The following is a 14,549-nucleotide window of genomic DNA, read 5'->3' as shown; positions in this document are numbered from 1 at the left end:
CACAGTGACTTTAACCATCCAGTCTACAGCCAACCAGGAAACAGCTGGAAAAAGTCAGATGGCCGTGTCTGCCTGTCTTCCAAATGACTTGGCTCCCACAGCAGGACGCGCACTGAAAACCCACACCGAAGTCACCAAAGGGGAGTGGGTGACAAAGACCCAAGAGCCCGGCCTCTGGGCAGTGCCGCCCCCGACACCCAAGCGTGCAGCCCATGGACACCAGGCAGGCTCCGCTCCCGGGGGGGGGGAGGGTTCACAGAGGGAAGTCGGGTTTGGCCGTGCCAGGGGCCTCGCCTGCCGAGGGAGAAAACTCCAACACTACAGGGGCACCCTGGCACAAAGCAAACACCTGCTGGGGAACCACAGCCCCCGCCCCGTGGCCGGGTTGGGGAGGCAGGTGGCAAAGCGAGCCGGGCGGGCGGCGCACAGAAAACCAAACTGGGATGGGGCCGGGGAAAGCAGAAGAGAGCAAGGACCCTCGAGCAGCCCGCCTGCTGCATTGCCGCACAGACGCCACTGAGGACGGCTTGGGGTTTCCAGACGACAGGAAGCGAGCGAGCCGGTGAGCCAGCCCGCTGACCTGTCAGCGGAGCACGGCTCACGGGGCTTTTCCTCCCACTCGGCCGGCGTGGCCAGCCCACAGACGCAGAGGGAAACCACTGCACCAGCACACGGGGGCTCCCGGGCCCTCGCTCACCCGTTCATTCGCTCAGCAAGGATTCATCCCCATTGGCTACGGCCGCTCATTGGCCAGGCCGGGGAGCACACACGTGGAACGGGAGCGTGGAACCGCCACCGCTGCCCTCCGCTGTTAGACCGAACCAGCCTCCTAACCCGTCCCCAGCCTGTGCCGTGGGCCCATCGTCCGCTCTCCACCCAGAACCCACAGAGGCCAAGCGATGCTGCTCCTCTGCTTACAAACCTCCAATGACTTCTCACGGCAACCGGAATGAAACCCGCCACCCCTCTCCCTGCAGCCACCAGGCCCACACGAGCCAAGCCCGTGGGACACTGGCCCTCCCAATGCCACCTCGAGTCTTTCCACGACAGGCTCCCCGCCTCACTCCTGCCACACGGCCTCCTCGGCCACCCTCCCTGACCGCCCCAGGCAAAGGGCACCCTCCCCACCCGTGCTTTTCTCCACAAGGCCTTGCAGGCAGTACGGACACTCAGCAGAGGCTCCTCGCGGGGCACAGGGCACAGGTGGGCAGCGATCGGTCGCACCCAGATCTCACACCACTTGAAGGAACATCGCCACGTCCCCTGTTCTTAGCGAGCCCCACTCCTGCTCGCTCACCGAGCACGTGAAAATGCACGACCTGGTAACGCAGCCCCCCCTTCTTCTGCTTCCAGCACCCCACTTTTGCACTGGGACCCCTCCCTCCACACAGCAGTGTCTCGGTGGGACTGTGTCTCCATCTCCCCTGACACGGGACGGGCACAGGACGTGGGTGCGGCCCTCTCTGCTCTGCGGCCCGGCTCCTGGACTGAGCAAGCGCTGGGAGTCGGCAGGGAGGCCCTGAGCCTGCCATGAGCACCTGCTTCCAAAAGCCTCCGAGCCGCCCTGTCCCTGCCCTCTCTGGGACCTCATTCACCGCTCTCCCGACAGCCTCCCGGGACGTCAGGCCCAGGCATACCCTGACCAGGATCAGGTTTCCCTGAGCCCAACACCAAGCTCCCGTCTGGGCTCCAGGTGGCCAGAGCCGATTTATCCCAAGTACACCTGGTACATGATGAAATTCCTGCTGGTACATGCCACTCTGCAGCCAGCCTTCCCACTCCGTCAAACCCTCTGCACCACTGCAGGAAGGATGGGCCAGCCAGTCACCATGTGGCGAGGCCCGCCAGGCCCTGGGGACTCCTAGCCTCAAGGTCCATACGACACTCAGTGTGCACACTGAAGCCAAGGCCTTGGCTGGTGTTTGCAGAAAATACTCTATTTCTCCGTGACGCCTCTACTCCTAAGCCTACCCCAGGGCAGGGCCTGGTCTCTGTGATATTCCTTGGGTCACAAGACAAGGTTTTGGCACCAGATCCTCCGTAGAGAAGGCAAAAGCTGGAAATCAAACTGGGGCTTCAGGGGCCCATCTGAATAAAAAGACAATTCAGGTCTTTACTTAATGAGGAACTTGCTCAGACAGAAAATGGCAGAGCTCATCTCTGGCCATAATCCTGCTTCCTCAGAACGTTCTTCTGCAGAGTAGTGACTAAAGCAATCACATCACTCCTTCTCCATGACAGTGTGATGGGGAACCACAACGTGACACAGTCGGGCTCACACCCACGCACTTGAGCAGGACAAGCAGGGCACCCCAGCCTGCTGAAAGGAACACAGTGAGACTATGGCTGTGGGAAGAAGACGGAGCCACGCCTGACAAGGAAAACAGAAGCCAAAGAGGGACGAGTGCCCCTGTGTGGACGCTCTCAAAGATGCCAACACAGACGGAGTGGTGACCCTGCCCCCCACCCAGGCGTCAGGGTTGGCCAAGGCGTGGGTAGTGGCTAAGGGTAGGTGGGAGAAAGGCACCGGACTGCCGCGGACCGCACGTGCACCCCTGGGTTCTAACTCGGGCCAGCCTGGGGCCTGCCAGCGATCCCGGCTGGGGCTGCTGCGCCCAATGCCAACTCAGGGTGGCTGTGGGTATGAAGGCTCTCCGTGCCCAGGCAGCTGCGTGCAAGGCCTGGACGGCCAGGCTCTTCCCAAGAGGCAAATCACAGCCTCGGCATCCTGATCCGACAAGAACAAAGGCAAGTACTTGCTCCCAAAACCAGTGTCGGCTGTTGTGGGAAACACCTCGAGGCTGGGGAAACAGAGGCAGCCGCTCTCCACCCTCTACCCTGGGACAGTCTCCAGACTCGAGAGAGAGGGCTGTCGCTGGCCGGGGGGGGGGGGGGGGGGGGGGGGGGGGGTGGAGGCAGGCTGAGCCAGGGAAGATGGTCACTCGGGCCAGGGAGAACGGGCCATGGCCTGAGTGTGGGCGTGCAGGGAGGGGCCGGAGAACGCCACTCCCGAGGTCAACCGTCCGGGCTGCCTTCCAGCAGCAGTAGCTAATGTTAGAACACGAGGAGGAAGAGCCCACTCTGCAGAGGAAAGCGACCAGCAGAGTGGGGGAAAGGGGAACCGAGCATAGTCCTCACTGCTGTGCAGTGTGCAAGCCGGACCGGGGCCGGGGCCGGGTGGGGCCCTCAGCCCTCTCTCCCCAGGGCCAGGCAGCTGAGCACTCCTCGGCCCTTTTTTCTATTTCCTACATCTCTCTCGGGAACAAGGCCGGTCACTTGTCCCCCGCATTTCTTTTTTAGAAAAAGAACAAGAGACCTCAGAGGGCAGGGAGGGAGGGTCTACAGGCCAACTTGCCCCGTGTCCCCAAGGCCGCTGGGTGGCCCCCAGGTGACTTTCACCCACAGTTTCAGACTTTCTCACTGCTGTGTGTCCGGGGCCTGCTCCCCTAATTCCAAAGCGGCCTGTGACTCATGTTTTCTTTTTTAATCTGAAGCCCCCCCCACCCCCACCCCCCGCCCCCTGCTTTCTGTTATCTTCTCAGCCTGCTTAGAAAACAAAGGAGAAACACTTTTCCATGTTCCCGTTGTTATCTTGATGGTATTTACAGGAGGCTGGTGTTGCCAGTTTAGGAAGCCGAAGCAAAGCCCCCGTCTGCTTCCTCCCAGCACCGCCGGCCGGGGGAGGGAGCGCACTCGACCATCACCGTACTCTCTCTTCCGTCTCACGGACGTCAACACCAGGCCGAGGCGATGCGGGGTCCTCCTTCGGTTGCTGGCTGTGCAGGCCTGGACGTCAAGTCCGCTTCCCTCAACCTTCCTTTGCTTTCCTGAGAAGATGAGTCTCCCTTCCCAGGCTAGGGCTGGGAGGCCACGCTCTTGCTGGCAGGCACTCAGGCCCTGCCTCCTCGAAGAGCAGCTCAGCTGACCTGGGGCCCACGTGCCCCGGGACCGGCTCCACAGCCAGCCCCGGCCAGGCCGGCCCTGAGACGGGACCAAGTTCAGCAGCAGCTGCTGAGGCCAGCAGCACAGCTGGAACCGGGCAGGGACCCTCCCTGGGGACCTCCAGATGGCCCTCACCCCGGAGGTCGTTCCTTTTTGGTCAGAGCTACTCCAGATGTGTTCTTCAGATTTCGGCAGGAAAACACCCCACCCCCACCCCCCACCAGCAGAAAGCAGAGCGGCTCGTACCCGCACCTCGGCTGTGAACCTAAGCAGCAGCCAGAGAGGAACCAGAGCAAACCCGAGCTGAGCAGCAGCTGGGGTGCAGGAACCCACATTCACTCACTCTACAAATGTCCCTGAGCACCGCCCAGGCCCTGGTCTCAGGCACTGGGTACTCAGCAACAAGCAAAAGAAACCAAATTCCTTGCCTTCATGAAGCTCACATTTCAGCGAAGTCTTTCAACAAACGAGATCAAAATGTGGGATAGGCACTCCGAGGGAAGACAGACAGGGAGAGGGGCAGCAAGCATGGGAGAGGGGGTGAAGGTGGCAGAGTTCAATGTTAGGTTAAGTGAGCAAAAAAGAAAGGGAGGGAGGGAAGGAGCCCTGCTAAGCGGCAGTGTTCTGGGCCACACAGGAAGTGCAAAGGCCCCGAGGCAGGCTCCTGCTTGACACGTTGAGCGAGGAGGCCAGCGTGGCTTGAGCAGAGTGGAGGGAGCAGGGGGAGAGCAGAGAAAAAGCAGCATGGTCACAGAGAGCCAGAGGACGTGGGCCTCATGCCTCCCGGCCAGGTCTTTGGCATTTGCTCAACCTGAGGTGGGAAGCCCGTGGAAGGCTGGAGCAGGGGAGGGATGCATCTGCCTTGTAGTCCCTGTGGCTGCTGGGTGCGTAACAGGCTAACGAGCCAGAAGCAAATCTGTTACGACAAACTTCCAGACGAGACAGGACGGCAGGTGGGACCAGAGTGGCAGCAGTGGGGATGGCGAGAGAGAATTAGTTAGAGATACTCAATGCAAAGTGGAAAGGAAGCCGTGATGGGCGGAGAGACCCGGCCCACCTTCGCTTGCGGAATGCTTCCAGTCCAGTGCCCGGCACACCCACGGCGGCCCGTAAAGGCCTCGGGTCTCGGCGGCCTTCCCACACTCCTTCAAGGGCTGGAGACCCGGCCTGTCCTGTCTGCTCTAGGCCTGGCTGTCGGTGCGAGCCTGGGGAGGGAGCCCACGAGGGTGCCAGGGTGGGCTCACCCGAGGGGCTGTGAAGGGCACCGGGATGGGTGCCTGCTGACCACAGAAGCGGCAGAGTGCTGGGGATGTAGCTATCTGCAAAACTCCTCCCCGAGTGTATTCAAGCCGGAGCGGGACCTCTTCTCGGCCCCTCTGCGGGGAAGCGGCCCCGCTCACTTCTGAGGAGCTGGGGCTGGAAGGGGGTTAGGAGGCTACTCTGTTCTCAGTCGGAGAAGGCCGGGCCGTCTGCCTCTCTGGCCCAGCCCATCAGGCCGCTTGGTCAGAGGACAGCTTGGGCAGAAGGCGGCGGAGAGCGGCTGTCACCACAGCCCACCATCTTGGCCGCCAGACCGCGCCTTCTTTCCCCCTCCTCTCCCACCCCCGACATTCCCCAGGCGGCCGCCACCTCCCTTCCGGAAACCCCCTCCCCTCCCCGGGTGGAGACCAGAAGGAGCTGCAGGGACGGCAGAACCACGCTTGGTCCTATTTAGCAGGGCGCTGGCCGGACCTCGCCAGCTACTTCCTGAAAGTACTTGGCCAGGCTCCGGGTGACTGTGCCCACTGCCCTGGCCTGCAGCATCTCCCAGAGTTCTGCTCCCGGGCACTCTGGATTCGGTCTGCTAAGCCTGCATGTTCGGTCCACAGCCCCAGCCGGACACCAGGCCTCAAGAAAGGTCATCTGAGACACGAGGCCCACTGAGTCCTTACCAGCTCAGGGTTGAAGGTCCTGCATGCTACGGAGTCAGCTCCCTGGTTGTCGAGGCTTTTACTCAGGATCATCACCATGGTAACGACCTCAGGCACCGGGCTCCATCCCAGGGTGGGCACGAGCCATCTTCGGTTGGGCAGACTTGGGCAGAGGGTGACCTCCTGGGCACGTCCCAGGTGACTGGCATCAGCAGTAACAGCTCCCCATCGGCCGCTTGCCCTCAGGCTGGGGCTCTTCCAGGAAACGGCCAAGTGCAGTCAACTCCCTGGAAAGACAACAGAAAGGCAAAGGGATTCAGGTCTTGGGAAGACCAGGGCCCTGAGAGAGCTGCCCACGCCCCCGCCAACCCCATGCCGGGACCCTGCTTGGAATGGAACTGCCTCCCTGCCGAAGGAGAGGCATTCCGGCCACAAAGTCCAGAATCACCTTCTCAGAGTCCCCACCCCACCTCATGCCAGCCTTGAGGCGTCCCTAAAGCCAACGCACTGGTGGGTCCAGCGACGTGTCTCAGTTTAGCCACATGGCACCTTTAAGACCTATCTCAGGGTCTGGGTCGGTCACAATCTGCTGTCCCCCAGACTCTGCTCAAGTCACGCGACACCTTCCACCCAGCTGGCTTTACAGACAGCTTCGGTATATGTCCAGGGCTGAGGGTCAGATACAGACCAGCCCCACAGTCAAAACTGAAGGGGTCAGCCCTCAGGCAGCCTCAGTCAGCAAGGAGGCTACTACCCTCCTCCCGGTTATGAACAGAAGCTACTGGAAGAATCTGGAGGGTTTGTTTATTTGGAGAACTTACTTTACTTACTTACTTACTTATTTATTTTGAGAGAGAGAGAGAGAGGCAGAGAGAGAGGAAGAGAAAGAGAATCCCAAGCAGGCTGCAAGCAGTCGTGGCAGACCCCAACGCGGGGCTCTGACTCACGAACGGGGAGATCATGACCTGAGCCAAAATCAAAGAGTCAGGCACCCTGGCCACTGAGAGGCACATATCTAGGGGCACCTGGGTGGCTCAGTCTGTTAAGCGTCCGACTCTTTGATTTTGGCCCAGGTCATGATCTCACGGTTTGTGAGCTGGAGCCCCATGTGGGGCTCTGCACTAACAGGACAGAGCCTGCTTGAGATTTTCTTTCTCTCTCTCTCTCTCTCTCTCTCTCTCTCTCTCTCTGCCCCCCCCCCCATTCATGCTCTTTCTCTGTCTCTCAAAATAAATACACTTAAAAAAAAATTTTAAAGGCGCACTATTTCTCATCCCTAGAAGGACATCTCAACAACGACACATTTGCAATACTGGGGACTTTGTAGCCTGAGACCTCTCAGGCCGCCATGCCACACGGCCCACCAGGACCTCCTCCCGCGTCACCCCCCAAACAAATGCTGAAAGAACACAGCCCTTGGCTCAGGTTTGAAAACACGCTCCTTACAAATCAGTTTCTCTGATCCTGTTTCGCCATCCCACCCTTCTGTGGTTACACCGACAAAGGAAGTCACATCAGATGCAAGGACCTGAAGACCACCATCACAAAGTAAAAAAAATCACGACGATAATAGTAGAAAAGGCCAGCTCCTAATCTGTAATTAAAAACAAACTGCTCGGTGCAGGAAAATGTTTTAGAATCTGTTGCTCTGTGTAAAAATTAATTGCACCCTGGTATTTACTTGCTATCCAGATTGTAAATCATATTTTCCTGTTTACTTCGATTAGACTTTACAGTGGGTGTTATTGAAATTGCTCAATTACGGGCCAGCTGGCAAGCACAGGAAAATTACCTTCTACTGTTCTTCGAAAACAAGGTTCATCCAAAGTGCAAAAGCAAGGAAGGGAGGGGGGGAAATCAATACATTTTCAAAGGACTGGCTGTTCAGGAAGAGGCCTGGTGAAGGGTAGGCTCCCAGGTCGCACCGGGTGACCTGATGCGCACTTCAACACCACATCGGCCTAGAAGCAACACATTCTGACCAAGAGTGAGCTGCTCAAGGAAAGAATTTCAGACCACTCCTCCAAGCTCCGGCCAGAAAGCTGAGCCAGAAATGCCCGCCAGCCCCCTGGATGCTTGGCTGGGGAGCGGGGCTGGGAGGCGGGGTGCCACGGACTCTCCCTTCAAAGGGACCCTTTGTGCCGCCTCAATGGCGGAGTCGAGGCCCGCCGGCGGCCATCTTCTCTCTGGGTACGACCTCATGCAGTTCTGGGGCAGCCAGCCATTGGCCCAAGGCCCAGAGGTAACCTGCCCTGGCAACACCCCGCCCCGCCTCTCACTTCCGTCTTCCCTAAAAGGCAGGCGGGCTCGGAAGGTACCAGCTCACGTCCTCCTCGGTCAAGGACACCTGGGGCGGAATCCCAGCTCTTGAAACGCACCGTCTGAGTGACCTTTACCAAGTTCAGTCTCTTTCTCTCTCCATAAAATACGGACGACAGTGCCTGCCTCAGAAGACTGCTGTACCATCTGACAACAGAGTTCAAACTCTTTGCTCAGTGAGAAGTCCTAGCTCATGTGCTCCTGTGAGGAAGCGCTCGATGAACGGCAGCTACCGTCACAACTTTCGTCGGGGAGGCTGCGGGTCCCGATCCTTTCTCGGCAACGGACGCCCGAGCAGCGAGGTGTCCTCTCGGACTTTTTGAAAGAGAAAGTCCGTTAAATTGTTTTAAGGCCAAATTCGATCAGGATGGCACTGGTCATATGATGGCCCATCTCTCTGGTGAAACAGTAGGTGGTCATTAAGAATGATGCTGTGGGACTCCATTGCCATGGAAACACATTAGGCCACCAGGATGCCGCCGATAGGCACCAAACATGAAGCCGGACCGAGGCAGCGGTGCGGGCGTCCCTGCTCTTGGGGCTCTGCCCCCGCTGGAGCCCCGACGAGACGCGGGACTCATGGCGGCAGCACGAGGGGCGAATACCAGAGCCCCACATGCTTCTGGAAACGGATGGTCGGCAAACACAGCAGGCGCCCAGTGGAGAAGGGAAGTCGAGCGCGATGCCTGTCCTCAAAGGCACCGGAGCGCAGTGATAAACCGCCCCCCACCCCCGGACGTGTGCCGACAACATGCAGCATGACCCGGAAGGGCCCAGGAGTGGGGACAGCCAAGAAGCCACCACCCGGGGACTGGTCACACACATCGCGGTGGAGCCACGTGAAGGAACGCCGTGCCGCTTTAGCCACGGATGGAACGAGGCAACTCTGATGGTACAGATGTGAAACCCTCCCCAAGACACCCCGTGAAATGAACGGAGAGAGAACGGCGCAGTCCCAAAAGCATGGCCGCCTTATGGAAGGGCCTGCAGTTCCAGAGTACGAGGCGCTTTGGTCGTGCGGCCTTGCGTGCTCCTTAAATCCTTCATCCAGGGCATAGGATACTTTTTTGGTTAAAAAGAAAATAGGCAAGATTTCACCAGGAAGGGAAGGCACACTAGCGGAAGTAAGACCGTAGGCAAAGCACAGTGGCCTGCCCTGTGCACGGGACGCGGTGAGCACACTGGTGGCAGGAGCACAGGGTGTGTGGCAAGGAGAGGCGGCCGCCAGAACAAGGAGCTGGGACGGCCAGTTCAAGCCAGAAGAGCTCTGCATGCCCACTGAACACACTTTTTTTTCTTTTTTTTTAATGTTTTTTTCAGAGAGAGAGAGAGTGCACGCAAGGAGGGGAGGAGTAGAGAGAGAGGGAGACACAGAATCAGAAGCAGGCTCCAGGCGCTGAGCTGTCAGCACAGAGCCCAACGCGGGGCTCGAACTCACGGACCACGAGATCGTGACCTGAGCTGAAGTCTGTCACTTAACCAAATGAGCCACCCAGCCGCCCCATGAACGCAGACTTTATCATGTGGCCACAGGGGGCTCCCCAAGGGGCTCGTCTGCTTTGATCTGTTGAAAAAGAGTGATTTTTTTTTTTTCTGGGCCCTTTGCAACACCTAGCACAGTGCCCCGAATACAGTAAGAGCTCAAACACATTTTGAAAGAGACTAAATTGTAGCAACATCTGAAAGGATCCAGGCACATTCTTAGACTTTGTGAGGCAAATCCAGACCAGCAGAGCCTGGCACAATCTGGAATTCCCTGGGATTCCTTTGATCCCTGGCATGGGCCTGGCCAAGTTCACTGGGGAATGCCAGTGCCCGTCCAGAAACTCACAGCCCAGTCTGAGAACGGGGCCAGGGGCTTCTCAGGGAAAAGCTGGGGGCGGGAGAGAGGGGGGCGGTTGAGGCTCAGCCTTTGAAGGGACAACTGGTAAACTGGTAATGTGGCTCTGCCCAAGGCAGAAGGGGGTGCCTCAGAGTCACAAGTGGCAAGGTAAAGGCCTCCTGGAGGCCACCTCTGGGGCACAGACCCTGCTCTGGCCTGGCGGGTTTTCTTTTAACCCATATTAAGAACAGCTTCTAGGGGCACCTGGGTGGCTCAATCGGTTAAGGGTCCGATTCTTGATTTCAGCTCAGGTCATGATTCCAGGGTCATGAGCACGGAGCCTGCTTAAGATTCTCGACACCCCCCCCCCCCGTCCCTCTCCCACGCTCACGTTCTCTCAAAAGCAAAGAACAAAAAAACAGCTTCTATCTATTGAGAACCTACTGCATCCCAAGTACTTTATACACATCAGCTATACAACAGGCTCACTTTACCCCCATTTTACAGATGGATAAAGCTCACCAAGGCGGAGAGGCTGATCTTGCATCTGAACCCAAGTGGCCCAGCTCCCAGGCATATGCTTCCCACCGATGTCCACCTGCAACATGGCCCCACTCCTCAGCTGCCCCCCCCATCCCAAGTGCATCCTTCAAAAGCCCACTCAAGCAACTACCATAGACCCCAGCAAGCGGTCTCCTTGGCATTTATCCCAGAGGAACGCAAACTTACGTTCACACAAAAACCTGCACATGACTGTTCACAGCAGCTATATTCCTGACAGCCCAGACCAAGAAACAACCCAGATGTCCTTCAAGGGGCGAATGGAGAAACACACTGTGATACAGGCACACCGGGGAATACTACTCAGCGTTAAAAAGGAATGGACTGTTGAAACCTACTGGAATGACTCTCCAGAGAATTATGTGCGGTGAAAACACCCAATCCCCACACGTTAATTATGGCATGATTCCATTCACGTAGCATTCCTGAAATGACAAAGCGCCAGAAATGAGGCATAGATTAGTGCGGACCTGGGGTCTGAGATGAGGGTTTGGGCTGGGGGTGTGGGAGGGCGAGGCAGGTGGGGGATGAAAAGGCCACAGAAGGCATCCTTCTGGTGATGAGAATGTCCCATGCCTTGACTGCCTCTGTGTCGATTTCCTGCTTGTGATACTGAATGACAGTTGTGCAAGATGTCACTACTGGGGGGAACCGAGTAAACGACAAATAGGATTTCTACAACTTAACAATACATGTAAATTTACGACGATCTCAAAATTTTAGAAACCTACTCAATCTATGCATTTATCAAAACCAATAGAACTATCTGGGGTGCCTGGGTGGCCCAGTCGGTTCAGCGTCCGACTCGATTTCAGTTCAGGGCATGATCTCATGGCTCATGGGTCCAAACCCCACATCGGGCTTTGCACTGTCAGCGCAGAGCCTGCTCGGGATTCCCTTCCCCCCACCCCCTCTGCTCTACCCTCCCTCACTCACGTGCACATGCTCTCTCTCAATAATAAACTTAAAAAAAAAAAAAACTCATAGAAATATCAAAAACATGAATTGCACTGTAAGTAAATACAAAGCTTAAAAGTAAAAAGCAGAAGTCCACATGGCTGCCACTGCCTGTACCAAGGAAACCACGTGCAAGGTAGGGCAAGGACCCGTGCTGTGGGCTCTAACAGCCCCCGCCTTCGCTTTGAGCATATCACCTGACTTCAGTGTCCTCCTCTTTAAAACGAAAGCAGTGACACCTTTGCTCTGGGGGCTGCGGGGAGATCGAATAAGAAAATATGTATGGAAGAGTGGGGCACAGAGAAGGCCCCGGACATCAGTGCCTGGCCCCCTCGGCACAAGTAGCCACTGTCGGTCTCTCAACATCTTCCCGGTACATCTCCTACTGATTCCCTGCCTTTGTTTACATCTTGTACTGTCACTTCCCTGTGCCCTTATTTAGGTAGTAAATCAGACTCCCTGCACAGTGCTCATGGCAGACAGAGGGACCTCGCACCCTGCCTCCACATCCATCTGAGGTGCCACTGTGCACGGGAAGGAGGGGTCGCCCCCACCCCCGCAGGTGCCTGCTATTCAGGGGCACGTACACTCTCAGGCTCTGACCCCAGGAGCCCCCCACTCAGTGATTCACCTTCTCCAGCATTTCCATCGAAAGAGCAGAAAGCAAAGTCAGACTTTCTACTGATCTGTGATCCCACTTCCCTGACCACCCTCCTGTTCCCTGGGCATAGATGGGGTGGCAGAGGGCTCTGCCCACCCCCCCAAGTCCTGCCCCAAGGGTGCATCTACCTAAAGACAGCCCGGACTCCCCGACACTGTGCCCAGAACCAGGCTTGCAGGTTGGGAAGGGCACCAGGCGACACCGCCCACCCTCAGAGAGAGGCCCTGGATCCCGCACCACGGCACCTCAGTCCCAGAAACAACCCCCATCTCCCTTCACAGCCCCTCCCCCCATACGGCCATACCCCTGGCCTCCACCTCCCTGAGCACCAACCATGGGCCAGGCTCTTCTCATTTAACCTCTCACATTCCTGTGAATAGGCATCTGTTAGCAGAACTCCCATTTTCCAGATGAGAAGGTTGAGGCTCCAGGAAAATAACTCCAGCATTTGCCCAAGATCCTACAGCTAGCAGGGGGTGAGGTCAAGATGTGAATCCAGGCCTGCCTTTTCGGCCACTCTCTCCCTGATGCCACAGGGAACAGGGGACGGCCTCGATCCCTCACACAAGTCCTTCCTAACATGAGACGTCCTTGCTTTTGTTCGGGATCTTCAATCCAGAACATCCATTTGCAACCCTTGAATCCAGCTCTCTGATACCACTGTGGTCAGGGACTCTCAGCTTCTGGCAAACGGGAACCCTGCCGGGTGCATGCGAAATGAATTTATAGAATGCTAAAAAGTTTTGTAAACTCTAAACCTCTATAGAACTCTCAAGTAGATTAAAGGAGTTTACCAAATGCTTCTGTAATGCACTTTGAAGGGTTATCCCTTAATAAGAAACTGACCACACTGGAGATCGTCAAGACAAACTCTGCCTTCTTTTAAAGAGTATCTATATCCTGTGTTTACTACTTGCACAAGTTAGTTTTACAGCAGGAGAATATCTCACCGCCCTAAACACAGCGCTCAGAGCAAAAGCTAAACAGGACCTTGGCCACAGACAGTGACTCTCCTGATGGCTCAAGCAAGCCATTTCTCGGTGCGTCCACCTCCCCTTCCATTAAGCAAAGGAAATGGGAGGAAAACAGCCATCCTACAAGGTCTTCGGGAAGGCCGCATGCATTTTTAGACCTTTGAAACTTCAGCCGTCGGCAGGACAAAAGCAGTCTGGGGATAGGACTTAGAAGCAAATTCGTGAACACGTGGAGAAGTGCGTCTTTCGGTGGGTCGTGCCTTCTGCCAGACCCTGCGACAAGCCGATGGAGGGGCGGAGGGGGGAGCTGCAAGCCTGTGGTGGCATCGAGGCTCCCCTCTGCCGAAGGAAGGAAGGGAACGTGCCCAGGGTCACCTCTGGCTTGCTGCCTCTGCACCTCAGTCCCCCCAGAGCTCACAGGGTGAAAGTTAAAAGCTGCAGGAGCGTCCCCACAGCCCATCCTCTCGCGGACCCCGTCAGTGCCAGGAAGAGGGCCCGGAGGCTCAGTAAGAGGACGTGGGTCTGGACAGGGCACGCTTCCCAGGCCTTCGAGTCCTCCCGAAAGAGAACTGATGAGAGACAGCTATGCCTCCGGCACCTTCAACACACAGACAGAAAACCGGAGACGAGCAGGGCCCCTCTAGTCGATATGGTGACACCTCAGACGTGCTCAACACCCAACACTGCTAATTTAAGCGAATTTCAGAGTCCAGAAAAAAAAAAAAGTTTGTTTTTTTTACCATTTTCCCAGCATCTTCTGGGTCTGTATCTCAGGAAGTCAGAGGTGACACAGAGCCTACCTTTCATCAGAGCACGAATACCATAAGAGTAGCCATGGCAACCATACCACATTCTATGCTTACTGCTTCCTCAAGGTGTCCCTACAAACGGGCACTGTGGCTGTTCCATTTTACGGAGCGACAAACTGAGGCATGGGCCCAAGGTCACCCAGGCATGAAGGATAAAACAAGGACTCAAGCCACATCGGCCAAACTCCAAAGTCTTTGTCTTAATCATGGAGTCTTCTAGCAGAAATGTGTAAATTTCCCGGATCTGTACATTTCCCCGTAGTGATCCTTTAAGCATTTGATTTCTCAGTTAAACTGACCGGATGCTGAAGCAAATGCCGGGTTTGCAGTACACCCTTGCCCACACAGCTCACCCTGAGGTATCCCAGGCTGAACACCCACCTTCTGGAACCTAGTGCTGAAACACAGCACTAGGGGTTCCAAGGCAGGCAGGGACCGGGGGCGCGAGAGGGCAGCTCAGAGAAGGTGAAAAGAACATGAAGTCATCACTTTCTATCCTTAACTGCATGGATGGGCAGCTGAACCGGGTGCCATGCAGAAGGTGAAGTGCTCCCCAGGAAAGCCGGGGTGCTCCCAGCCCCGGGGGGAGTCCTG

General features: G+C 56.8%; 2 protein-coding genes across 3 annotated transcripts in view; both read right to left on the bottom strand.

Moving 5' to 3' along the window:
• The window catches only part of FAM53B (family with sequence similarity 53 member B), a 74,599-nt gene extending 68,625 nt beyond the window's left edge, over positions 1-5,974 (bottom strand). The window contains exon 1 of the mRNA XM_030334167.1: positions 5,874-5,974. Within this exon, the coding sequence (XP_030190027.1) occupies positions 5,874-5,951 (78 nt within the window). The 5' untranslated portion in view covers positions 5,952-5,974. The remainder of the gene's footprint in view (positions 1-5,873) is intronic.
• Positions 5,975-6,056: 82 nt separating this feature from the next.
• Positions 6,057-14,549, bottom strand: part of EEF1AKMT2 (EEF1A lysine methyltransferase 2) — a 70,470-nt gene continuing 61,977 nt past the window's right edge. For both annotated transcript variants that reach the window (XR_003972776.1, XM_030334174.1), the window contains one exon: positions 6,057-6,139. Coding sequence is in view for 1 of the 2 variants with exons in the window: in XM_030334174.1 (XP_030190034.1) it covers positions 6,132-6,139 (8 nt within the window). In the remaining variant the exon portion in view is untranslated. The remainder of the gene's footprint in view (positions 6,140-14,549) is intronic.

Source organism: Lynx canadensis, chromosome D2 (genome assembly GCF_007474595.2).
Source record: "Lynx canadensis isolate LIC74 chromosome D2, mLynCan4.pri.v2, whole genome shotgun sequence".
In the NCBI taxonomy this organism is placed as follows: domain Eukaryota; kingdom Metazoa; phylum Chordata; class Mammalia; order Carnivora; family Felidae; genus Lynx; species Lynx canadensis.
Note: the sequence above shows the minus strand (reverse complement) of the source record. Positions and strands in the feature narration are given on the sequence as shown.